General features: G+C 43.0%; 1 protein-coding gene across 1 annotated transcript in view; it reads left to right on the top strand.

Annotated features, from left to right (window-relative positions):
- Positions 1 to 26,071, top strand: part of PTPRT (protein tyrosine phosphatase receptor type T) — an 812,457-nt gene that overhangs the window by 644,191 nt on the left and 142,195 nt on the right. Inside the window, exons 15-16 of the mRNA XM_030915349.1 lie at positions 3,008 to 3,143; positions 15,498 to 15,527. Coding sequence (XP_030771209.1) covers positions 3,008 to 3,143; positions 15,498 to 15,527 — 166 coding nt within the window. The remainder of the gene's footprint in view (positions 1 to 3,007; positions 3,144 to 15,497; positions 15,528 to 26,071) is intronic.

Genomic DNA, 26,071 nt, shown 5'->3' with positions numbered 1-26,071 from the left:
GGACTGATGCATGATGCCCTCTCCAGCTTCTTTCTCATCCTTCCCTCCTTGCTTTCTTGCCTTGGTCATACTACATTTCTTTTCTTTTCTTTTCTTTTTAAGCATAACAGGATACTTGCCCCACTGCACAGCTTTAGCCAAGGCTATTTCTCCTACTGCTCCCATATGCTGCTTTCATGATCCCTTTGCCTGGTTACAGCCTGTCTTCCTTTGGAGCTCACCCCTATTAAGGGTGAATTGCTCCAAGAAGCAATTCATGTTTTTAAATTATGCAAATATCTATTTATAAGTGTCATGTGCTTCTCTGTTCAAACCTTTACAGGGTTCAAGTTTGCTGTTACTGATTCTGGATTTATTAATTGTATTCCTCTACCCCCAACCACCACTAATTGTAGACTCTTTGAGAGCAGGAACTGTACCTGTTTTGCTCACCAGTGTATCACCAAATGCCTGGCACATAGTGAGTATTTATGATCACTTACTGAAGGAATGAAGTATGAGTCTTATTAGACCAAGCTAATCGCATTGTTCCTAGAGTAATAGGATCCTCTCTAGGGGCTCTTTGCCATTGGACTCCTAGTCTCTAGAACAGGACCTGGTAGCAGGCACACTAAGTAAAATTAGGCTGTGCCAATGAGTGAATGCCCCAGAGACAACCCTTCCTCCAAATCTAAATAAAAAGACTCCATCAATATTGAGGAAATTTGGATCTGAGATTCTCCCCTTCCTTTATGCTTGCTACATTGTGGATTAGCCACATCTCAGAAATCATGTCTCCAGCCTGGGAAATGGGGGTTGCATGGGAGCTACTCAGAACCAGCCCTGGTCCCCCCATCCCGGAATGTCAGACCAGCCCTGCTAAAGAGGTGGTGGACAACTCAGGAATTCTCTAGGCTGTAGATGAGCAGAGTCTACTCAGTCAGCCCTGGAATTTGATGAGTTGGTTTTGCCATTAGCTTGTGAAAAGAATGAATAAAATTCTCATCCATAAGTCCTTCTAGGAACAGAATCTCTGACTCTACAGACAGCATAGTTTAGCACACAGCTCATGGCCACTCAGTGGCAAAATAACGAATGATTGAATGGATAAATAAAGCACACAACTGTGGTTCACTCACCCTCGTATTATGTTATAATTATCTGTTAAGCAGCAATGATGAGGAGGGAGGCCTGTGCTAGACACTGGCATTAGAGAAAAGAATAGGGTGACTTAGAATTCTCACTAGAGAATTGGCCAAGCAAACCCAACATGTCTAAGTTACAACAGCTTGGGGAAAGTGCTCTGAGAAAGGAAACACTTAATGCTCTTAAGCAAAAAAAAGGGGGTGCATCAATGTGCTGGAGGGCTTAAAATCAGTGCATTTGGGGAATCAGGACCATAGCTTTTGGGTAGTGGCATTCCTTCAACTCAAGACTCCGCTGAGTTCTATGAACACATGACTTAAAAAAGGAGAAAACTCAATTTGCTTCCATGAGAACAAATGTGTGTGGGCAGAGACGCCATCCCCTTAGCTAAACACTAAACAACCACAAACATTTAGGGAGCCCTATTACCGGTCAGAGTCTGTGCTAACATGGGAAAACTAAGATAAACGAGGCATAATCCTGTCCCTGAGGAGTTTGCAGACCACTGGAGGAGACAGATGTGAAAACAAATAACTAATAATATTGGTGCATTGTAGTAAGAGATATTGTGAGGCATGTGCAAAGTGTTATAAAGTGTTAACAGAATTTAGAGAAGAGGGAGAAACTCTCCCAGGGGCACAGACTCAGAGAAAGTGTATTGGCTGATGAAGAATGCGCTGATGTAGATGTGGAAGAAAAGAAGGAATGAGTTAGGAAAAGGGTGGTTTAGACTTTTAAGCTGCCTCACACTTAAAGGCTGGCACCAATGGGAATATAAACAGAAGCAGGAGGAAATTCACTTAGGGTGCTGGTAACCCCTGGACCACTCTCTAGAATGTCTGAAATAAGATGTTGCCTCTAATCCCTAGTACATAGCATGAAGACACTGGTTTTTGGCATTGTTTGCCTGCTTACTTTGCTATGGCATAAGCAGAATGGTTGTTTTAGGGAGAAGGGATTGAGGGACTAGATGACTTGAGAGCTGGATTCAGGGCCTCTGACCACTGAGGTCTAAAATTGGAATCACGAAACCTGTGGAATTCTGGCCCTTACCTTTATCAGCCATGTGACTTTCAGCAACTTCCCTTGGTTTTCTCATCTATAAAATGGGAAAATCAGTATCTCATCTATCTTCGGGAATGTTTGTGAGGACTGACCAGGCCAGATCCATGAAGTTACCCAGCACAGGGCTAAGGATATAGTAAGTGGCCAGTTACCTGCCTCCTCTACTGAGGATCATGTCAGCAAGTTAACAGCTGGTAGAGTATGTTGCATTAGTATTAAATGCTAAAAATGGAATTCATCAGATTTAAGTGTTTTTTTGAACCCAAGGTGTGTTCAAGTTCCCTTGAATATACAAACTTTTTACCCTACCGTTTGTTTCCTATAAAGAACAAAGCAAAAACCTCTTTTTATCTTTAAAAATCTAGTGATTTAAATTGTGTTGCCCCAACATAAAGCTATTATTTCCATCATTTACCTGAAAGAATAATGTAGGGTTAGGTATAATTCCACAAGCCCAGGAAATGTTCCGTGGTTTGATCTTAGAAACAAAGCAATATGAGAGAGAAAAAAATTTAACTTGATTTGCCTTAAGGAAAAGGATGCTTCAACACGGGTACCCAGGTGAGAACCTTGGGCAACTCACTTAATTTCTCTGCACGTCCAGTTTCTTCATCTCAGAAGAATGTAATGATCATCCCAACCTCACAAGGAATTGATCCTCAAAAGTTATTACATGGGACAATGTATGTGATGCCCTTAGCACAGTGCCTGGCACATAGTGAGCACTCAACTAAAGGAAGCTGTTGTCATTATGATGATTGTCTAGTCACATATGTGGGTGCTTTCAACATTGCTGTCCTTCCCTTTCCCCTCCTAGGTGCCTCCACTCAGAATTCTAACACTGTGGAGCCAGAGAAGCAGGTGGACAACACCGTGAAGATGGCTGGCGTGATCGCTGGCCTCCTCATGTTCATCATCATTCTCCTAGGCGTGATGCTCACCATCAAAAGGAGGTGAGTCTGCTGCTGCCCAGAAGACTCTGCTGACCCGCGGTGACCCCATCACTGCTGTGTGGCCAGGACTTTGCTCTGTTAATCATTGTCCAGCAGGGATCTTCTGATATAACCATTGAGGTCCTGAAATATGTGGGCTGGCTGTGGTTCATTGTGTTGCTGTTTGAAGGGTGCATGCTGCCTGCTTGGCAGGTGGTCCTGAGGTGGCCAGTTTCTTATGGGCCAGTGGTCCCTATGACTGGGCCACTCCAATGTGCCATGGGATTCCATGTATCACGAATTGAGTCTTATAGGAGTTAACTGCTGTGTTGCAATCAGTCATGTCATCAGGATAGCTCGGGAGCCCCAGGAACATAGATGAGTCCAGAAACACAGTTGCAGGAAAGTAGTGTTTTACCATTCTCACCTCCATTTGCCCATGATTTCCACTGGTCAAATAATAGCATCCCAGGCCACCCTCTCCATGAGAGATAAAGCCCACAATGGTATAAGAGTTCCCAATTACAAGTCCTGTTACAGGCTCTGTACTATGCCCTGTCCCACGAAACCTTCCCAGCAGGGTTGCTGTTGCTTGTCACCTCTCAACAGCATGTCTCCCTGGACTCCTCTGGCCAGCTACCAGGTTGCTCATACTGTGTGTTTTCTGCAGTTGCATTTCTCATAAAAGCAAGCATGCAGATTCCTCCCTTATTCCCAAGATTTACTACACCAGCATCTTCTGTTTAAGAGGCATTCACAAGGCTTGAGGATAACACAAGGAAATTACAGAGAGGGAAGAAAATACAAAGGGTAAATATCAGCTATCCCTGTCCCCAGGGTGCACTGGTTATTCCTCTAACAGGGAGTCTTACTCGCCCCTCTCCTTAGCCCCTGCCTGCCACCATGCTAACACATCTACTTCCCACTTCCATGTCTTCTCAGTTTCAATGCCAGAGCCCCAACCTTAGTCTCTACCTTCCCACTCCTCAGTCTGTCATAGCAAACAAAATATTTATCCACATTATAATATATGTAGTGTATTGTGCTCTGCTCCCAGGCAAAAGAGCCTTCTACGTTATTAACCAAACCAACACCTTAGCCTGAAACTCTGGGTTTGCTTATGCACAAAGTTCAGGGCAACCCCAAGAACAAGGGCTGGGAACTTGCTTCCCTCTGTAGGATGAAAAATGCTCATCAAATGTGTTTCCCACCAAAACAAAGGGACAGAGTACCCCTAACAATTAATTCCAGCTTCTACCTTAGGAACCACATGAATATAAAATACAGAATTTTTTTTTTAAAAAAAGCAATATCCCCATTTCCAGCGATCAGTGATTTAGCAATACTAGGGTCCAGTCAACCCTCTCTTGACTATGCAAGCACCAGGATGTCCCTCTGTCTCTTTCTCATGATTCTGCTTTGGATCAGTTGTACCTGCCTCTGGCCAGGACATTATACTGTGAGGACATCTTTTCTTGACATTTATTGTCTAATAGGACCATGTCTTGTCTCAGGCTCCCAGCAGAATGGCTTAAGAGCTAAGGTTCTCCTCCAGCCTCTGATGTTCTGGTTGGAGAAACTAGCGGTAACAGAAGGTACTATGTTAATATTGGGGGTGAAGAGCCCTTAAAGGGTTAAGGTCAACACTACATTGTCATATCACCATCATCACGGATAACACATGGCCACATTATATGTCCCGGTGACTAGTCTGCTGCTATTACATGGGGTAGTATATGACTTTTGATTTCCCTGGGGGCAGTAAGCACGTTGTACGTGTAAGATCATTGAAATATTTCTTAGAGTTACAGATGTATTAGAGGCAGAGGTGAGTTTGGGATTGTCCGCCCAAATTAATGGAACTGAATACCTCTTTGGTAGACCTGGAATTTTCTTATTCTTTGCCACTGGTTTGTAAATCAGATACGCTCTTCCAATTTTGCTCTTTCTAAAGCCTGGCTTAACCCACGTCACCATCGTCTGTGAGATTGTGAAGAAATTTCACTTCCTTCTCACAGCTATTTCTGAAATGTGTGACTTTTTGGGAGGGAGGAAAAGGCTTTATGTTTCCAGGGTGGGAGCAACTATAAAATGAGTCCTTTGTGGTAGTTTTAACCTCTTCTGAGTATCTTTATCATCTCTCATGTCTATCAAAACTGTCCATCAGACCCAGTCAACAGGCATCACATGATCACCATTTCTCCCCAGGAGGCAAAACCGGGGCATTGCATGTTGTGGGGTGCTTATCAGTGTTTACATGTATGGCATCTTTTGAAGAAACTAAGACATTTTGTTGGCCTAGTTGATTGGAACAGTTTACAGATGGGAGGGGAGGGTAAGAGGAGAAGAGGAGAAAATGGGGAGGAAGAGAGAAATTGCACATAGGACTGTGCTCTTTCCACTTACCTACAATGCCTTCCTGTGTTTAGAGATGCCCCAAAGGAAAGCAAAATTCTGTGCACCTCTTCTTTCCCAGCTACCCCCAGCTGCATATATATATATATATATCTCACTGATTAATTGAGTCTGCTACCAACTTACTGTTGGCCAGAATACTATCTACATCTACCTCAAAGGAAGATGTATTCAAGTCAAAGAAACTTCCAAGTAACAGGCTTCTCACCATAGCTCAGGATACTACATATGTAGTAAAACATACCTCCTTAACATCTCCTCAGTGTCCTATCATCACCTACAGTGCTTGGACTCAGGAGTTCACAGAGGCCAACACCTGCTGCAACCCATCCACTGGCTTAAGTTTGCCTGGGTCTTCTCCCTGCCTTCCCTGGGCGTGAACATGGTCGCTTTCTGGTTTTTTCCTACTCCTAATACGTTCAACTGACTCAAAGCCTCCCTAAAGCTATAGCCACAGATGTTTCCAGCAAACATAAGATGTCCCTAGCTTCTCCCCCTGAAGGTTTGTGATCATTGACTTTAGAGCTTCCTTGCCACTCTCCAAAGAGAGTTCTTCTCTTCCTATTAGGGGTTTCCTTTGATGACACAGAACTAGAAGACAGACAGAGAATGGGCTTGAGATCCAAGGACGAAGGGAATGGTTTAATGAAAAAAGCTTAATTAATGTATATTTAGATAACTGAAAACAAAATACAGGAGGGAAAAGAGAGAAGATCAACAAAACCTGAGAGGTGTTTTGTTGTTGCTTGGTTTTGTTTTGTTTTGTTTTGTTTTGTTTTTGAGACGGAGTCTCACTCTGTTGCCCAGGCTGGAGTGCAGTGGCTGGATCTCAGCTCACTGCAAGCTCCGCCTCCCAGGTTTACGCCATTCTCCTGCCTCAGCCTCCCGAGTAGCTGGGACTACAGGCGCCCGCCACCTCGCCTGGCTAGGTTTTTGTATTTTTTAGTAGAGACGGGGTTTCACTATGTTAGCCAGGATGGTCTCGATCTCCTGACCTCGTGATCCACCCGTCTCGGCCTCCCAAAGTGCTGGGATTACAGGCTTGAGCCACCGTGCCCGGTCTCTTGGTTTTGTTTTGTAATGGGGGGAGGGAGATCTTGAGAAATGCAAAGGAGAAAGGGATATGAGATGTTGGTGGGTGATTTAAATGGGATTCTCTTATAGTTTGAAAGAGAAGTAAAAGTTTAGAGTTCTTTTTGCATTATCTTTGGCTGTTTGAACTGGACTATACTGAATGTGGAACCATATGGAATTAGGATTGCATGGACATACACAGGATGATATGAACATTATAAGAAGGGATCCTGGAGCCCCTCACTGACAGAGTTAACTACCAGCATGGTTTTAGCCACACCAATTACACAATATCCATCCTTCTGCTGTCACTAGATAGTGGCTCCATCTTTTTCTTCTGGATCTGTTGATCACATCAGGAGCTCTGAATGTTCTGTAATTGGTACCCCATGTCATTATGTAGTAAAACATACCTCCTTTTCATGAGCACCATGTTAAGTCCTGACATCGAGAGAGACCTTCATCACTAACTCATCACTGCGGTCCTGATCATCTTCATTCCTTGCCTCCTCCCCTTAGAACTGTTAGACATCCTCCCCACTCCTCCAAAATCAGCAGTCAAGAGGTTGCATGACCAACTCTATGTTTTTTTAACTTCATACCATGGGGCACTTTGTGCCTTCCATGCAAATTAAGGTGAAAAGATCAAGTCTTATTGCCTTAACCAGCATGTCTCAGTAGTTGAAGGTGTTCATTAGCCACTCACATACAAGAAGGTCTACAATTCAATGTTTGTTTGTGGAGCGTGAAATTATATGTATGGGCACACAAGTTTCATATAGTTCAGTTTTATCCCTTGGAACACACTTCCTGGAGTCTGAACATGGTCCCTTAAAGCTTAAAGCATGGCCATGCGCTTATGCGTAGGGAAACAACAAAGCCAAGTTATGCAGGACTTTTCACAAGATCTGCACCCCTGGACTTGTCTGGATCCTACACTAACCTGTCCATCACATCTTAATTTTCAAGTAAGAACTAGGAAATTTTAGGGAGGTGTAGTCAAAGTTGGTACCATCCATGGTTCTAGCCAGACCCTATCTTCTCCCCTGCTCCCCTGCCCAGCTCTTCCTAGTCCAGCCTGAACTCTCTGCCAAACTTTCCTTGCCCGTCCAAGTGGAAACTTGTTCCAAGAGTGTATTTGGAGTATCTCGAGTATAAATACGAATGTAAATTCTGAGATTTTATATGCATCTCTGGTTATACATCAATTTTCTGTGACTTGTACCTGCCCTCCAGTAGCTCCCAGTCTAATGGATGCACACCTTGTAGCTGTGGACAGAGCATCAGAAAAACTGGCCCCAAATTTTTAGTCCTGTTTATTTGCTGTTAACCTTGGAGAAGCAACTTAACAAATCTCAGCCTTTGCTTTCCCTTCTATGAAAGGTAGCCAGTTTTATGGGGCTATTCTAAAGATCAAATGAGCTAATTATTGAAATAGGTTTTGTTCCCTGAACCTGCCTAAGGAATTGCAATGCACAGTATCTATAGAAACATTCATCTCCACATGACCATCAACTGTACCAAGCCAGCTCCAAACCCATTACTAATATGCTAATAGCAGGGTTGCAATCAATGCTCACACACTGACATAATTTGCATCATTTTTCATTTAAACTGCAGCTGTATTCTGATTTTAATCTTCCTAATAATCATAGTAGGGTAGGTCTGTTGTTTGTTTGAAAAAAAGAAACTGAAGTTCAAAAAGATCATGTGAGTTGGTGAAGGTTTTGGGCAGAGTTGATGTGGAAACCCAGTCTCTGTGTCTCTAGAGCTCATACTGCTAACTTCTACTCTGTCAGTCCATGGAGACTGACAGGAAATAAGCAAATCCTGAACTAAGAAACATGTGACTCACCTTCTGGCACCACTTTCCTCTCTGGGACTTGTTTTTCCCAATTTCACTATATTCGTCTTTTGTGCATGCTGTTTCCCTCAGTGAAATGTCCTGAGATTTCTCTTAACCTACGAAGTTCCTATCACACTTTGACTCTCAGCCTCTTGTTCCTCCTAGTAGGACTCCCAAATGTTACCATCTCAGCAAAGCCTTCCCACCAGCCTCCTACCCCAGGAAGATCCAATGATGCTCCTCTGCATGCAGCCACTGTGCCATACATGCCAGTCTTCATTTGTGTATTTATCACACTACCCGGTGGTTGTAGTTTTGCTGGCCTGAAGATCAGTCCTCTCTTATTAGAGCTCCATTATCCATATCATCTGCCCCTGGACATCTACCTTGAAAATCCCTCAGGCATTTCATAGTCAAAGCCAAAATCATTACCTACTCCCCAACCTGTTTCCCATCTCATTCAAAGGCACTACCTCCTATCCCATCATCAGACAGATGGGATTCCAACGCCCTGGATTATTTACATTCTCTTAGTCACATTCTCTCTCTTTCTCTATCTCTCTTCTCTTTCTCTCTTTCTCTCCCTCCCTCTCTCCCCTCCCTCCTTCCCTCCCCCCTCCTTCCGTCCTGCCCTCCCTCCCTCCCTCCCTCTGCCTCCTCTTCCTCCATTGTCTTTTCCCTGGGTCAGACCTCTATAGCTCTATTGCATGAGTTTCCTCACTAATCTTCCTAACTGTGCCCCACTCCTCCAACCTATCCTCCACACTGTAGTCAGCATGATGTTAAAAAATAAAGCTCGTACTCCCAAACCTGTCATCTAAAGCCCTTCAGTGGCTTCTTCTCCATAGCCATGGTTCATGAGGTGGAATCGAGGGAAGACGCACATGTCTAAGTCACCTGGGGAATTTTGTCAAGTGATACTGTCTCCCTGCCCATATGGAAACAAGTTTCTTAGTTCTTCTTAACTTTTTGGTTTTTCTGGGGTTTTTTTCTTAGTTTTTCTGACAAGTTTCCTAAAGTCTCTCACCTCTGCTCCATAAATTTTGCTTATGAATATTCTTCTTCTTCAATGCCTGTGTTTCTCAGCTCCATGTGACCAGCTATTACCCATGTTTAAGGACTAATTCAGTAGCCACTTTCTCCTATAAACCCTTCCTGACCTTTGTTTGATCTAGACAGAATCTCTTCACCATCTGGATCCCCTCTGCGAGGACTCGCGTTATTTTCTGCCTTATACTTTTCCTTGTATTGGCATCCTATTTCCTCACTAGACTATCAGCTTTCTCTTCTGATTCATCCTCATCTCCAATGTGCCCTGCAAATACTGAGAATTTCCTAAAAACATGTTGAATGGGAGAACCCAGTGGAATTAGAACAGATCAACTCTCTATGTATTGTACAAGAGAGCTTCACTCAGAGAACAGACCTGAATGTCAACATTAAGCACTGATGGTTTGTGCACCAAGTCCTGTGGTAGGAGGGTGGAAAGGCAAGGCTGGAGGGCAGCAGTATGTGGAAGACATACCATGGTCTGAGCCTTCAGAGAGCACATTGTCTACCCAGAAACAAAACGAAACAAAATAACGAGGCAATCAGAAAAGCTAACTCAGGCCAAGCTAAAAGAGGCAGTGCACGTTATTAAGGGTACTACAGATCAGAAAACTGAAATGGAAATAGAGTTAAAGGAAATTGCCTGCAATCACATAGCTAATAAATGGCAGAGTTGGGTCTCAAACTCTGATAATGGAGTCCACACTCTGAAACATCATCTAATCTGATAATGGAGATTATCATCAAAATCTGATCATCAAAAATCTGATAATGGAGTTCACACTCTGAAACATCATCTAATCTGGATTAAATATAAAACAGGACCTGCTGAGATGCCAAATTGTGTGGCATAATTTTGAGTGATTTGTTGAGGTGGGAAAAAGCCCAAACGCCCAAACAAAATATGTCATCTTCTGTTCATCCTGTTCTAAACTGCTCCTTCCTCTACACCTGAAAATTAAATCCTGCTCCTTCTGCCTGCACTCACATGGGCAGCCACTTAAGCTGGGAACTCGGAAGTCCTCTTCAATGTATTCACTTTTAATCACCTTTTGATTTTGTGTCTTAACCGCCTTGCACACTGCTGACCTTCCCCATCCCCATGGCCACTGCAAAGGAAGCCCCCAACAAATATTTCTTGTGTTGGCCAGTCAGTGATTGTGTAACCTCAGTGATTGTGTAACCACAATCACTCTGCCTTTGACTTTCTCCTCACCCTCCTGCTAAAAATTACTCACCTACAACAAATATTTGGCCATGTGACTTCTTGGGTTTTCCCTGTGACCTGTGGGACTGAGACCAAGCTCCATAAACTCTTTGGGAACTAGCCCTTCCAACATCTTTCTGTTCCCACTTTGTTAACCCACCTGCCCAAACCACAAACACAGTTCCATCTGCCTAAACATTCCCTTCTCCTCTCCTCCATCTGACTTCTCTTTTACTTTACCATTCAGGCATCCCAGATTCTGGGCCATCTTGCCTGCTTTCCCTCCTTACCCCTATCCCCAGGTATGGACTCACAGCTCCCTGTGTTGCCTTATCATAGAATTGATCATGACAGAAGATAATACAACATAATAGCTATTAACACAGCCTCTTTAAATCAGACTCCCTGGATTCAAATCCCTGCCATGCCACTTAACAACTGTGTAAACATGAGAAAGTTGCTTAACCTCTCTGAGCCTCACTTTTCTCATCTGTAAATAGGATAATAATGCTTCATAAGGTTACTGTAAAGATTAAATAAAATAGTTCATGCAATATACTTAAAACAGTACCTGACACAGAATTGTTCTCCCACTATTTAAGTGACAGCTATTATCATCTGCTTTATAATTTGCTTGTCTGGCTCTCTCATCAGACATATGGACTAGATTAAGATCTCATTTGTCTTTCTGTCTGTACTTGACAGAGATAAGGATATGTAGGCTCTTGAGAAGTTTCCACTGAATTAATGATGGAAAGATGGATAAATGGACGATGGATGGATTATTGGATAGATGGGTGGGTGTGTGGATGGACAGATGGATGGATGGATGGATGGATGGATGGATGGATGGATGGATGGATGGATGCAGGCATACATGCATGCATGGATAGGTTCATGGATGGATGGATGGATAGATGGCTGAACGGGTTTATGATCTAGATGGATGGGTAGAAAGTCAAATGGGTGGTTAGATGACAACTTTGTCCTGTTTAAATTGTATGGAACAAAAGAAAACTGTGCCTGAAGTCAATCTTGTCAACTGGCTGAAATAAGGTTCTGCAGTATGTGATTTATTAAGTTTGGGGTTATTGTTCTTTTGTTTTTTTGTTTTGTTTTCTAAGCACAGCTGTCTTCCTGCTCAGGATTTTTGGTTTCAGGCAATCTGTTACTTGCAATATCACTGTATCCTTGTAAATTTAGACCTTCAGTAAATCTTCTTCAAGGCTTAGAAAAAAACACACATGTAAACTGTTTTGGTCACAGAGTAAAGACCTGTGATACTTGACCTAGAAGACTTTGCAGTTTAATTGGGAAAGAAGATTCAATGAATAGAAGTTTGTCAGTTACGATTATTCTGGAGTTGCCTTGCTGCTGGGTCAGAGACAGCACCAGAAGGCTTTTGGTGACACCCAGGATAACTCAGAAAAGCAACTTGGAAAAGATGGTCTGTGGTTTGAAGGTGAAGAAGGAAGCATGTTTTCTCGGCTCAGGCCAAGGTGAATCCTGAAGGTTGACAGCAGAAAAGCTAGAAGGTCAGAATATTCAGTGTAGCTGAGGAGGAGGTGGCCGCTGACAATGAGGGCATCCAACTCGGAATGGAGGCCTTGCAATTGGTCCAAAGATACACAAAGCATTTGACCTAGTGAGATATGGACAGTGAGAGTAATTATATCTGCTCCTCAGGGTTGTGGGGAGGATTGAAAGAGATAAGTTGTGACATCCCAATGCCTGACTCCCCAGATTTCTCAAGATATATCCGTTTTCTTCCTTCCTTGAAAGCAGCACAGGCTTGAGGTCAAGAACATGAGCTATAAGCCTTAGAGCCATGTTGCTATCAAATCCAGTTACTAGCTGTGTGATATGAAGTTATTTCTTGTTTGCCTCAGTTTCTCCATCAGAATAGTGGGAATGGCAATAATACCTATCTTTTAGGGCAGCTGTGAGGAATACATGAGTTAATAATGTGTGCTAAAGCTGAGAACAATACCTGGCACATAGTAAGTGCTATATAAGTGTTTGTTCTTATTTTATTATTCCTAAAGAAGGGAACACTTTGTTCCTGGTGACCAGAATAAAAAGCAGTAAACCTTATCTCTGTGGATGAGGTGCAGACATAAACCACCCTTTACTGAGCCCTAGTACATTCCAGATGTTTAGATTAATATCAATTTAGATTAATGTAATTTACATAAAATACTTTATATATTACATATCATATCTAATGTGAGTATAATTTAGATTAATACAATGCCAATGCCTATGGTGATTCTTGGGAATACATAATTATTGCCCCCAAGCTTGAGATAGAGAAACTGGGACTCAGGGCTGTTTAGTGACTTGTTTGAGGTCATGCAGTTAGTTAAGTGGTGGTGCTGAGATGCTAAGGCTTATTGTATTTCCACTCCTCAAATCTGTTTGAGCTGTCAACATCTATGCCGTCCACCTTAGTGCATGGATCAGGAAATAGAGGTCCAAAGGGAAGAAGAAGAACTTACTTGCCCAAGATGTCACAATGAGCAATTGAAAGATCTGAGATTATAATGCTGGCTTCTTGATTCTCAGCTCAGTGTTCTTGACAATACAGAGAACACAGGTGTCCTATAAGTCTTCATCAAATGGATCCTGAGTTTTATGTCCCAGGGGAATCACTTTCCAGACACGGAACCTGCCAGCAGTGAGGTGGAGAAATGATCTTCTTACAGTGCCAACCTGTATGGCTGGTGAGGGGGATTTGATGACTTTCTGTAGGAGCTTCCAATTCCCACTCATTGCAGTCCCCAGTTCTTCACCTTCTCATCATCTAGGGTCACCGTTCTTTCAGTCTAGGATATTGAACAGTTTTCTATGTGGCCAGATCTTGCTGCACTGTTACTCATTTTCCCCAGCTCAGCCCCTTAAGGAGGTGTGGGGCTTTCCTTCTTCTGTGGCTTCCTATCTTTTAGACTTACTTTCCTTCTGGTATGTAGGGTTGGGCTTTGCCAATTGACGAAAGAAAGACTAGAGATAGCCCCATCTTGGGAGCTTTGGATATTTCCTACTTGAGATGGGAAAATTTAGGGCTATGAAGACGTGTCCCCCCACTCCGCAGTTATAAAGACTGTATTTTCCTGTACCAAGCAAATGGGATAATGGTTGCAAGTAATCAAATAATTCAAGAAAAAAGGAAACCATTCTTGTCTACTCAGATGGATATTTGGAGACCTGAATTATCTAGCCATTTTTCTCAATCTGCAAATGTATCACTTATTGTCACTGTAGCTAAATTTGATGTGAAATAAGAACATGCTTATTTATTTTCTTACAACATAAGAAAAGTTATAACAAAGGGAATATCATGCTTTTATTTGAGATTTTTGATTGCTTAGAAGCCAGGAGCCAGTAGGGACACTGGAGAGAGATTGAAGCCAGTGATTTTGCAAGCTTTCTTTTGGAGAATGGAATTCTCAGCCATATGATATCTTAAATGAAACTTCAATGTATGAAATAGATTAAAGTGCAGGTGCTTTGGTGGATGGTGGGGGGCCAGCAGCCTCACTTGCTCAGTACCCTCCTTCTTCATTACACAGTGCCTGCTATAGAACCCCCAGACTTCTGTGAATACAGTTTGAGAATTACTGATCTAGTTTAATGCACCTAAGGGACAGATGCAGAAATGAAGGCATGGAGAGTTTATTCAAGGTAGAGTCTGTTCAGACTGAAGGTTGGAACTCCTCCCTTCCAGTACAGTGCTCTTCCAAGATAAGGCTGGACTTTGTGCTGGTCATCTACTGCCATGTAACAAACTACCCCCAAAATCTAATGACTTAAAGAGCAACGGTTATTTATTTTTCTCATGTGCCTTCACTTTGGGCAGAGCTTAAAGGGAATGACTTATTTCTATTCTGCGATGTCAGTGGTCTCAGCTGAGGTATCTTGACTGGCTGAAAGTAGAACGGCTGGGGGCTGGTGGGACGTTTCTTTCTCTTTATGTAGTCTCAGAGGCTCTCCTATGATCTCTCTAGCATGGTAGCCTCAGGGAAATTTGGCTTCCTCTATGGAGACTGAGGGTTCTAAGAGACAGTTATGGTCAGAGCTGAGAGGCTTCTTATTTTTTTCCCCAGCTTAGAAAGTCCCAGAACATCATTCCTACCACATTCTGTTCACACAGGGCCAGCCCTGACTCAGTGTGGAAGGGTACTCCACAAGGGCCTGCATACTAGGAAGTGCAGATCACTGGGCAGCCATCTTGGGTACTGGCTATATGATTTCCTTGCTTTGAGTATGACGTTATTAAATAGACTCTGATGTGATTTTGTCTCTTCTGAAATAGAGGAGACAGAAGAAGTTTGGTGTTGCTTAGATCACAGGACATTATCATAGGGAAGAGTGGTAGACTAGTCCTAGGAAGTCACAGAGAGCTGATCCAATACCCCCACCCACCCTCCGCCGACCAAAAAAACAAAAAAATCATAATTATAAGGAAGCTAGTTTTGGCTGACCATAAGGAAGAACTTTGAAACAACTACAACAGCCGACATGAAACTTGGCTTCCTCTGTGTGAGGCCATGAGTTCCCCTATTATAGAAGAGGTCTCTCTTGTTTCTTCTAACCTGGAAATATCTGATTCTCAGTGAAGATGATTAGTAGAGGAACTTGCATCTCCTTGAGCTTAGGGATGCTGAAATAATATGTGCATTTCTAAGAATCAAGATTTCATTAAAAATCTAATTCTTGTTTGTTTGTCTTTTCTTTTTCCCCCATTTTGGACATTTCCTTCATCTGACTGCCCATCAATATATAGAAGAAATGCTTATTCCTACTCCTATTACTTGTAAGTATCGAGCTGGTGTTAACTTTGCTTCGTGCCCTGTAAGGGAACCTGTAGCATGCATTTCCTGCACCAACCAAGTGTCTGTTAGTTTCTCATTTTCACTTCTGTCTAAGCTGTCTGTAGCCCTAAAGTTTTTATTTTGCATAAATATGTTCCATTTGAAAGTGTACTGTCATTGTTCAAGTTCGTTATGTTTCTGCCATCTTGGATTTTTTCCTCTTATTTTTAGAGATGTGAAGGGCTGTTTCTCCTTTGTGAGTGCAATTTTCTAGTTAGGAATCCCTGAATTCCATCAAGCAGGGGACCAAATCCTGCTGTAGGACTTGCACACATAAGACAGAATCACAGTCTTAGCAACTTCTGAATCCATTTGTTTTTACCTGGAGAATGGGTAGCCGTGGGGGCTCAAAGTTTAGAAAGGAATTCATCGGCTGTTTCTGCTATTTCAGAAAATCTGCAGGGATTCATTACTTTATCTAGAACCAGCCTCACAGGTGAAAGAAACATCCAGTGTCTTTGCTTTGGGCTGGGATTATGTGTTTGGTGTTTAGCATTATTTATCTTATGTTATCAGTGCATTTTGTTGGAAGTTATAGATGGGTGCTTGTTTATCCATTTTTTTTGCACTTGCTAAAAAATAGTGATTATTTTCCTTATTAATAAAACAGAGGGCCGGGTGTGGTGGCTCACGCCTATAATCCCAGCACTTTGGAGGCCAAGAGGGTGGATCACCTGAGTTCAAGACCAGCCTGGTCAACATGGTGAAACCCCGTCTCTACTAAAAATACAAAAATGAGCTGGGTGTGGTGGCAGGCGCCTGTAGTCCCAGCTACTCAGGAGGCTGAGGCAGGAGAATTGCTTGAACCCAGGGGTGGAGGTTACCGTGAGCCAAAATTGTACCATTGCCCTCCAGCCTGGGCAACAAAAGCAAAACTCTGTCTCAAAATAATAATAATAATAATAACAATAAATAACAACAACAACAATAGAGATTCTCAAAACATGAGAGCAAAGGAGAACAACTCTGTACAATAGATCCTTGGTGATAAAAAGTTAGAAGGTCCCTGAACTAGTCCCACATTCCTAATATGCACTTTCTATTTTTGGAAATTGAGAGGTTGTAGGGACCATAGAAAGAGACTGAAGGATGTGAATTCATGGCACATCCAGCTAGCAAAAGAGTGGGATTAAAACAGGTAATGCCTGGCTTCCAGTAAAGTGTATTACTTAGCACTCCATGTCTTCCCTCACCTCTGGCAAACTCAGCTTTATGAGAGAGGCTGTGCCTAACAGCATTACCTGCTGAAGACTTCACAGATAAAGATGGAGCCAGCAAAAGGCTGCCTCATCCCCTCTGCTCATTGTTGAGTCCACAGGTCTTTAGGACGGGTACTACCAACCTCATGTTATATGGGAACAAATGGAACCCCATCACCAATACTGGAAGTACCAGATCACTTATGCCATGTGTTTATTAATTCATCCCACAAACATGCTTTGAACATGCACATTATGTTTCAGACGGTGTGGATGAAGAAATGACTACAACCCAGAGGTTCAGTCTCACAGTATGCAAACCTATCTGAGAGACTAGCATAACATCACCTATTAGAAACGTCAGCTGAGAGACGCCTCTACCTACTGTGGTACAGGAGCACTTAGTTGAGTGACAAATTTTTTATATTGCAGGGGATAGTTATCAGTGTATTCAGAGATGGCTTTACACATTACTGAAAAAATTAAAGTTATGATTAGAGGAAACTGCATCTTCAAAGGAACGGAGGTACAAAACAATATGGTGTGCCATTGCTATGGTGGAAGGAGCATGAGCTTTAGGAGTGATGCAGCTCTGGGCCCATGTCCTGTCTCTATCATGCACTGGTTATAGAGCCGTGGGCAAATTTTCTAAACCTTTTGATTCTCTTTTCTCTTAATTATAAAATGAGGGTAATAGTGCCTGACTCACAGAGTTGTTGTGAAGAGGAGATGAGATGATTTTGTAAAGTGCCTGGCACAAAGTTGACACTCATGAAATATTAGTTTTGTTTATTTCCCCTTTCAGAAACCACAGGGTTCATGGCACAAGTGGTAGTCCCTGAGAGCCCCTCTGTTCTTCCAGGGCCTCTTAGGGTATGCATGTTTCACAGCAGATGTGGGCATACAGGGACCCATCACCACCTCTGGCATTTCACCCCCATCCCTCTATCAGCCAGTTTGCCTATCAGGGTTTTTGAATGCCCACTTTATATAGTGTTGTGTGCTGGGTGCTGGGTGCTGGGGTGGAATCCAAGATGAGCAGTGTGAGAGGACAGAGGATGGATCTGCACATACTTGCAGTTGAAGGTCCAATGATTTACAGGCCTTTCAGTTGGTGCAGACATGAAGTTCTGTGCCACAGGTCCCAGAGCAGGAAGCTCATACCAGTAGCAGGATGCAGAAGCATCTGGATAGGACACAGGGTTTCCATAATTATCTTCATTCTATATTCACCAACCTCAGGACCCCCATGAGGGTCGTATATTGTATGCCACTGCAAATAGCCTGCCTTCTATAGAGAAACTTTAGGTGGTTAGATTTTCTCTTAAGCACCATCTTCCCATCCCAACTACCACCAAGCACTTGTGAGAGATGAACCAGTTCCTAGACTTGAAGGGATTGAACAGGTAAGATATGTTTAATCATTTATACAGGAGAGGAAAATAGGCAACCACCACCACATGCCAAGTATTTTGTACATACATTTGCTCACTGAGTCCTTTGAATAGCCCAGTTCAGTAGGTACCATTATCCCTATTTAATGGGAGAGAAATTGCTCTGAGAAGCTAAGTCATTCCCCCAAAGCTATCCAGAGGTAGATGGGAGGGAGAACAGATTATCCTGGAAATAGAGACCTCTTGGGGTGAGAAATGGTCATGTGAGTCACATGCATATGACTCTGGATATATTGCAATGAGAATGCTGGTGGAGCTCCCAAGCAAAAGCATCCCTTGGGAACTTGGAAAAGCAGAAGTGAAGTCTAGGTGGGACGTGGATGTTTGGAACCTTCCCCTGAGAGGTGGCAGATGAGAGTGCCAGGTGGATGAAAGCAGGCCTGAAGAAAGAGGACAAGAACAGAGGGCTAAGGGCCAGGGGCTGAGGCCCAGGAACTGGCCATGGTTATAGAAATAGAAAAGGAGAGGAACTGGCAAAGCAGACAGACAGATAGGAGTAAAACATAAGGCCCAAGAGGAGAAGGTTTTTGCAGCAGGGGGAGTTAGTTGGCCATAGCAGATGCTGCAGAGGATGGAGGGGGTGGGCTTGGGCATGGCCTTGACATTTGGCCATCAGAAATCACTTGCACAGGTTTTAGGGATGAAGATTTAGGAGGAAGCCGTCCTGCTTAGGGACCATGAGTAGGATCACCTTTTTTTGTAAAACGGAGGAGAAACATGATACCGGCCTCCGGAAGGATTAGAATAGAAAGTCCTGGGCAGAGATTTAGTTATAGTGGAGGAGCCTGGGCAGAAGGAAGGGGCTGAAGATGCTGGAGGTGGGGGCTATGGAAGGGAAGGTCTGGAGGCGAGGTGTTTGGGGACAGGCAACAGTGTAGGAGAGGAGGAGGGACAGGCCTTGGAGACCGTAGGATTGAGAGAGAGGCGTGGAGATGAGGAAGAGGAAACAGAAAGGAAAGGATGTCCCCCTATGTGCTAGTATATACCCCAAGGGGGAGCCTTGAAGCCTCACTCCTCAGTGTGTGGACCATGGACCAGCAGCATCAGCATCACCTGGGAGCTTGTCAGAGATCTAGCATCAAGGGTGCCAGCCCAGACCCCTGAATCAGAATCTGCATCATAACAAGGTCCCAGCTGATTCATACACATATTAGAGAATCACTGACCTAACTGGAGTCTCACTCGTCTTATCTACACAATAGGAAAAGTAATACCCTCCCCATAGGTATTAGGGGCCCCTGGTCCTTTTAATGAATAAACACTGATTTCATTGAAGAGATTGGTTAGCCAAAGGGTGTCGAAGCCCTTTGACTAACCAATCTCTTCAATGAAATCAGTGTTTATTCATTCCACAAATACTTGTGGAATGCCCTCTATACGCTATGCATTGGACAAGGTTCTGGGTATATAGGAGTTAGCACAAGTAAAAATCCCTACACACGTGGAGCTTTTTTAGTAGAAGAGGTAGAAAATAAGCAACATATATAACAAAAATAAATAGTATGTAGTGGTAAGAGCTAAGAAGAAAAAATAAACTAGGGAAAGAGGAGATAAAGTATGGTAGGGGAGGAGCAGAGGAATTCTATTTTTCCCCCAAAATAAAGAGGCCGTCAAGTGCTCTCCATCACTGAAAGTATCCCTACACAAGAACAGTGGTCCATAAATATTTTCTGTAAGGAGCCAGACAGTAAATCTTTTCGGCTTTACAAGCCCATGTGTTCTGTGTCGCATCTACGCACCTCTGATGTTGTAGCATGAAGTCATAGCGATGTGTTTGAATCAGTGTGGCTGTGTTCCAATAAAACTTAATTTTAAAAAACCAAGCAGTGGGCCAGATTTGGCCCACAGTTCACAGTTTGACAATTATTGCCCTAGAGTTTTGAGAGTAGGGAGAGGGTGAGGTTCAAGATTCATCCTGTTTTATTGAGCTCCTGCTATGTACTTTACCCTGTGCCTGATACTGCAGGCACAAAAGTGAATAAGGCACACCCTATACCAGACTACAAAAGGGCAGAAGTTGAAAGGCATTACCAGTTGGTCCCTACTATATATACTCACTCAATGCTTATAACAAGCCCTACAAAGCATGTATTATTTTGTTGATTTTATTTAGATGTTAAGACTGAAGTTAGAAGACTTGTCTATTGCTCACAGCCAGAATGCAGCAGGGTTAAGTTTGAACTCAGGACCGCATGGCCCACAAGCCCTACCCATTCTTTTTACTAAGCCCTGTTCTTTGGGAGATGGGGGCACTTCTGCCTGGACCATGTGCTTGGAGCACATCAGCCAGGTTGTGGAAGAGCCAGGTACCAAATGTACCTGTCTGCCTGTAGGGCCTCGTTTCTGTGCGTGGCCATCAGTGCCCTGCTAGGGATAAGAAGTGGTAGCTATTCCGGGCTGGCAAGGAGGCCGTTGGGGCAGTCCTGTCTTTGCTGTTCTGGGGATTGGCCACGTGATGTGGCTGGTCTTCCAAGCAGTGCTGTGCACAGGCAACATGTTGAGATGAGTCAGAGCTGAGGGCACTGAGCTGCTGCATCAGAGGTAGCCAAGGGGTTAGAGCAAGAGGTTGCAAAAGGGGTGATTTAATGACCAGGATAAGTAATAGCCCAATAAAAATCGAGCTATGGAACAGAGGGACTTGGGGACCCAGGGACACAGGATAGCTAAAGATAAGGGCCATTATTTTCTCTCCAGTGTACACACACACAAATGTGAATAATGTGGGTTTTGGTGTCAGGCCTATTTCACAATTCTAGGTTTGCCTCTTCTGTGAGATTGTTTCCACCTGGAACAGTCATAGAACCGCTCTGAGCCTCAGTTTCTTCATCTGGAAAATCGTGATAACAGCGGTGACTTCCCAGTGTTTTGGTGAAGGGCAGTGAGAGAGTGTACATGTAGAGTGGCTGGCACACAGTAGGTATTTTAAAAATAGCAACTACTATTCCTCGCATTCTGAGCTGACAAAAATGCTTCTCTGGGATCCATCCCTTTTTGCCTTTCTGTAGTAAAGCAGACCCCAACAACTTCAATTGTTTGGTGTTTGCCTTTTTAAAGGATATTAAGAGTTGGCATGTGTCCACAGGTTAATTTACCTCAAGGTGTGTGGTGGGCACAGTAATTGTTTTGAACAGAGGTATTTTAGTGTAGTAGTTCTTGAGAAAGCGCGAAGATGTTTACCAATTGTTCTGGCTGAGAGACAGCACATAACTACTTCACTTAGCCTTGGACAAATGCCTTGTGCAGGTGTCTCCAAGGCAGAAAACCGTGACCTGGGATGGTTTCTGTCTGCAGATACTCTATGGGACTCCTGGGCTTTTCTATAGCCTTCCAATTTCTTCCATCTCAATATATTCAAATCCTACATCATTCTTCAAAGTCTAGATCACACACTGCCTTCTACAAGAAGTCTCCCATGATTCTCTCCACTGTGGGAATGGTGCCTTTCTCTGAACTGCAGTTGCTTTATATTATGGGCAGGAGGAAATGTGTCTTAAGGATGTTGCTTGCTCATTAGAGTGTTCTCCATGGAACTCCTAACACATACAGTGAACCCCAGTAAGTGCCTGTGTAATGAGTGAAGGAACAAGATGCATTTAAAAGACATACAGCTAAAGTCAACAGGGTGGTACTCTGTTCTTGAAAAGAAAAAAAAAAAATGACATCAATTTTTTTTTTTTTTTTTTTTTTTTGAGGAGGAGTCTCGCTCTGTCACCCAGGCTGGAGTGCAGTGGCCGGATCTCAGCTCACTGCAAGCTCCGCCTCCCGGGTTTGCACCATTCTCCCGCCTCAGCCTCCCGAGTAGCTGGGACTACAGGCGCCCCCCACCTCACCCGGCTAGTTTTTGTATTTTTAGTAGAGACGGGGTTTCACTGTGTTAGCCAGGATGGTCTCGATCTCCTGACCTCGTGATCCGCCCGTCTCGGCCTCCCAAAGTGCTGGGATTACAGGCTTGAGCCACCGCGCCCGGCGACATCAATTTTTAGATAACTCTAGACCTTGTACTTTCCTTGCTTCTGTGGCTTTAAGGCCGTTTTTACTTCTATTTTTGCATCTGTGTGACCTAGACAAGTCACTCAACTTTTTCTGAATCTCAGTTGCCTGGTATGTAAAACAGAGATAAAAAATGCAAACTGTACAGAAGAAGTCTCACAAAGATTCAATGGACGTAATGTAAAATGCCTAGCACATAGTAGGGCCTCATCAAAATAAGAGACTGCTCCTTTCTTCAAAGGCATATGCTTTTCACATCACCAGCTGCTGTGAAGCAGATATCATTGCTTCAATATATTTAAACAGGCATTTTAAAATGATTCCATCAAGAAATACTCAAAAGTTATTTAATGTAATTTATCAGCCACTTTGAATAAAAATGAAGAAAAAATAGGAATAGAAGAAAACCATTTAAAGATGCTAAATATCAATTACCAGCAAATATCAAATTATCTACAGCAAACATGTTGATAGGTGAAAATCTAAGACATTTTCAGTCAAGACTAAAGTGGTTACTAGCAGTGTTGCTCTTCAGCCAAGAGGAGACCCTTGGTGGGAATTCTGATTCCTGAGTGTCACCCCCAGTTCTGCTCAGTCTCTTTAAAAGCACGGTCTGGGGATCTGCATTTTAACAAGTATCTCAGATTCTTATTTTTCCTGCTGACTTTGAGAACATCTCTCATGACATCCTCACACCACTCTGATTTAACTGTCCCTTTCATAATGTTTATCCCTGCAGTGCATTCTTCCTGGAATTCTTCCTATCCCCCTTGTGTGCCCAGAAAATTCCAGTATGTTTATAAAGGGAGTATCATTGTTCTGTACTTTGGAGGCCCCCTCCAATTTCCACAGAGCATATCCATAGTGCTGGGCTCATATCTTTGTCATTGAATTTATCTTTTGTTCCTTCACCCATTGACTAATTCATGATCCCTTCCCAGGTTATCCTGCCCTTGGCATCTTTGTATGTCGGTCTCTATGTAGAGAGAACTATGTACTACTCATCATTCATTTCCCAATGACGATCAGTGCCCAGGACAAATCAGGCATCATAACATTGTGTTGATTAGATGAATGAATGAACATACGTGAATGGTTATATGTGTGGAGTTGATACCCTTCCAATCTTGTTTTGTCTCTCATTGAGTTATATTATTCCATTCTCTAGAAGTCTGTTAATATCCATGTTCACTTATTTTGGCCGATGGTGATGATAGAGCTTTCAGATCATCTATTTTGTAGTCTTATATGGGTTTATGGATTTTAGGTTTAGAAATGTTTCATTGGTACTTGCATGATACAATTATAAATGTGTAAAATTAATGACCGCTATTACAATGAGATATTAATAGATATAAATGTGCTGGGCTAGACCATGTGTATGGATAGATTTGGATAGGGATTACAACCAAACGGATGCTTATTGTTTACTCTATTGAACTGGAGTCTAAATGCATCAATCATGCATACCAAGTAGAGCAAATCTGTAAGTCGCAGGTTCTGTCACTTTAATCAGGAAAAATACAAATTTTCCCTCCAAAGGTGGCAAAAGATGTTTATACTTCAGTTATAAGTTTATACATAAGTTTACATTTTATTATGTTGGTGCAAAAGTAATTGTGGTAGTTACTATTTTAAAAAGGTAAAATGTACCTTGAATGGCAAAAACTACAATTACTTTTGCACCAACCTAATAATACCAGCCAGGTGTTAGTGATGTCTTGAGGCTTAGAAAAGACTGTCTGCAACTCTTAATGCTTCTACCTCATAAACATACTTGAACTTTATAAAGAAGGTTAATGAGAGTATGGAGATTCCCTGCTAACAGAAAGGAGTACCCTACTGAAGTGTGGTTAGAAAATTCCTGTGGAGGACACTGTGATGTGTTCCTCAGATCCCCCTTCAAGAATGAGGGGGCCAGGCGTGGTGGCTCATGCCTGTAATCCCAGCACTTTGGGAGGCCCAGGTGAGTGGATTACCTGAGGTCAGGAGTTTGAGACCAGCCTGGTTAACATGGTGAAACCCCATTTCTACTAAAAATACAAAAAATTAGCCTGGCATGGTGGTGCATGCCTGTAATCCCAGCTACTTGGGAGGCTGAGGCAGGAGAATTGCTTGAACCCGGGAGGTGGAGATTGCAGTGAGCTGAGATCATGCCATCGCACTCCAGCTTTGGCAACAAGAGCGAAACTCCATCTCAGAAAAAAAAAAAGAATGAGGGACTTCGCATTCACTGCAACTGATGCTGGCAGATGCCTATGAAAGAATGATCACCCAAGGAAAAGCTTTTTAGAGTTTTTGTATTATCAGCGAGCAACAAAGTAATGACCCCAATCAGTTGGTATGCAAAGTGTTCATAGGCAATGAAGAGTGCATTTCACGGGAGGGAAATCCACTTGTTTGTGACACTAACAGCCTCCTTCAGAACTTGTCCTTTGGAGCTGCCTCACCCAAAGTCATCTACTCACTGGTTGACACAGGGTGTAAAAGCCACCCCAGCTTCAGGGCTTCCCATGGGGTTGGCTTTAGGCACTGCTGCAACTGCATCACCGTTTAACCTTTCTTCTGCCCACTCTTTCCCTTTCTTTTTCCTTTCCCTTCTTCTTTCCCCTTCCCTTCCTCCTCTTCCCCTACTCTCCCCGTCCCTTTTTATCTACAGGTCAAGCTTCCCCAATACATCTCCTGCTTGTCAATGTCTCTCAGCGTCTGATTGATTTTCAGAGAACCCAGCTTGGGACTCTCCCATTGGCTTTTCTGGAGACAAGTGGGTTTCCCGCCCCTGAAATGCACTCTTCATGGCTTGTGAACACTTTGCATACCAACCGATTGTGGTTATTACTTTGTTGCCTGCTGATAATACATAAACTGTAAAATGTTTTTCCTTGGGCGATCATTCATTCATAGGCATTTTCTATTTACCTGTGCTTGTGCTGGACCTGAGAGCCACGGAGATCTTCATACATAGCTCCTGCTTGGGGGAGCTGAAGATGTATCACAGAGAAGACTGTAGCAATACCCTTTTGCTGATCCAGCCACAGAGAGAACCGGGGTCAGAAGTGCCCAGCCACAGTGGCCCCTTAGCAATATGACTCCAAGGCAGGATTGGGTTTACTTCTGAAAGCACTACCTTCAGCAAGCATCCCCAAAATGGGAATGACTCTTACAGCTAGTGCTGTAGCAAAGATGGGATCCTGCAATGCACAAACTGGAAAATGCCTTGCTAAGTGTTTCAAAATAGTGCTCTTAATGGAAGGAAATGCTTTAGTTAAGTCCCACAATGTTGAGGATGATGATAATGATTGCATTTTGTTTGTTTTTAGGGCTTTATCTCTTCCAAAGTGCTTTCCCACTTATTAGCTAGTTGTCTAGTTAAGCTTGGCGGTATTTCGGAAGTCATTATTAGATAGATGACTATGCCAAGTAGGAAAAAGCCCCGAGTTTCCTGGTTCCACAGTTTTAGGTAACTCACTTAATTCCATCTCAACTTCAGTTTCTCATCTGTAAAATGGGAGTCATAATACCTACATTTTAGAATAGCTCTGATGTTTAAGTGACATATTATTTCATTCGTAAGCATTTGCTGAGCAATTCCATTGTGCTAAGGAGAGAAAATTGTTGAGTCTTTAGTAAGAAATACTCTCTCAAGGAGCTCACAGCTTAAAAGGATCTTGAGCCTGTTAACGTTATAAAATAATGTTACAAGTGCATGAAAAGAAGAGCAGTGAAGACGTAACAAAGGGGAGGAAGTCACTGATTCTCCTTTGAGGAAAGATACCATGGGTTAACGGGTCCAGTAAAGTTTTTGGTATAAAGTAGATGCAAGATGTTCCCTTAAAGAAATGA

Source organism: Rhinopithecus roxellana, chromosome 13 (assembly GCF_007565055.1).
Source record: "Rhinopithecus roxellana isolate Shanxi Qingling chromosome 13, ASM756505v1, whole genome shotgun sequence".
NCBI classification, from domain to species: domain Eukaryota; kingdom Metazoa; phylum Chordata; class Mammalia; order Primates; family Cercopithecidae; genus Rhinopithecus; species Rhinopithecus roxellana.
Note: the sequence above shows the minus strand (reverse complement) of the source record. Positions and strands in the feature narration are given on the sequence as shown.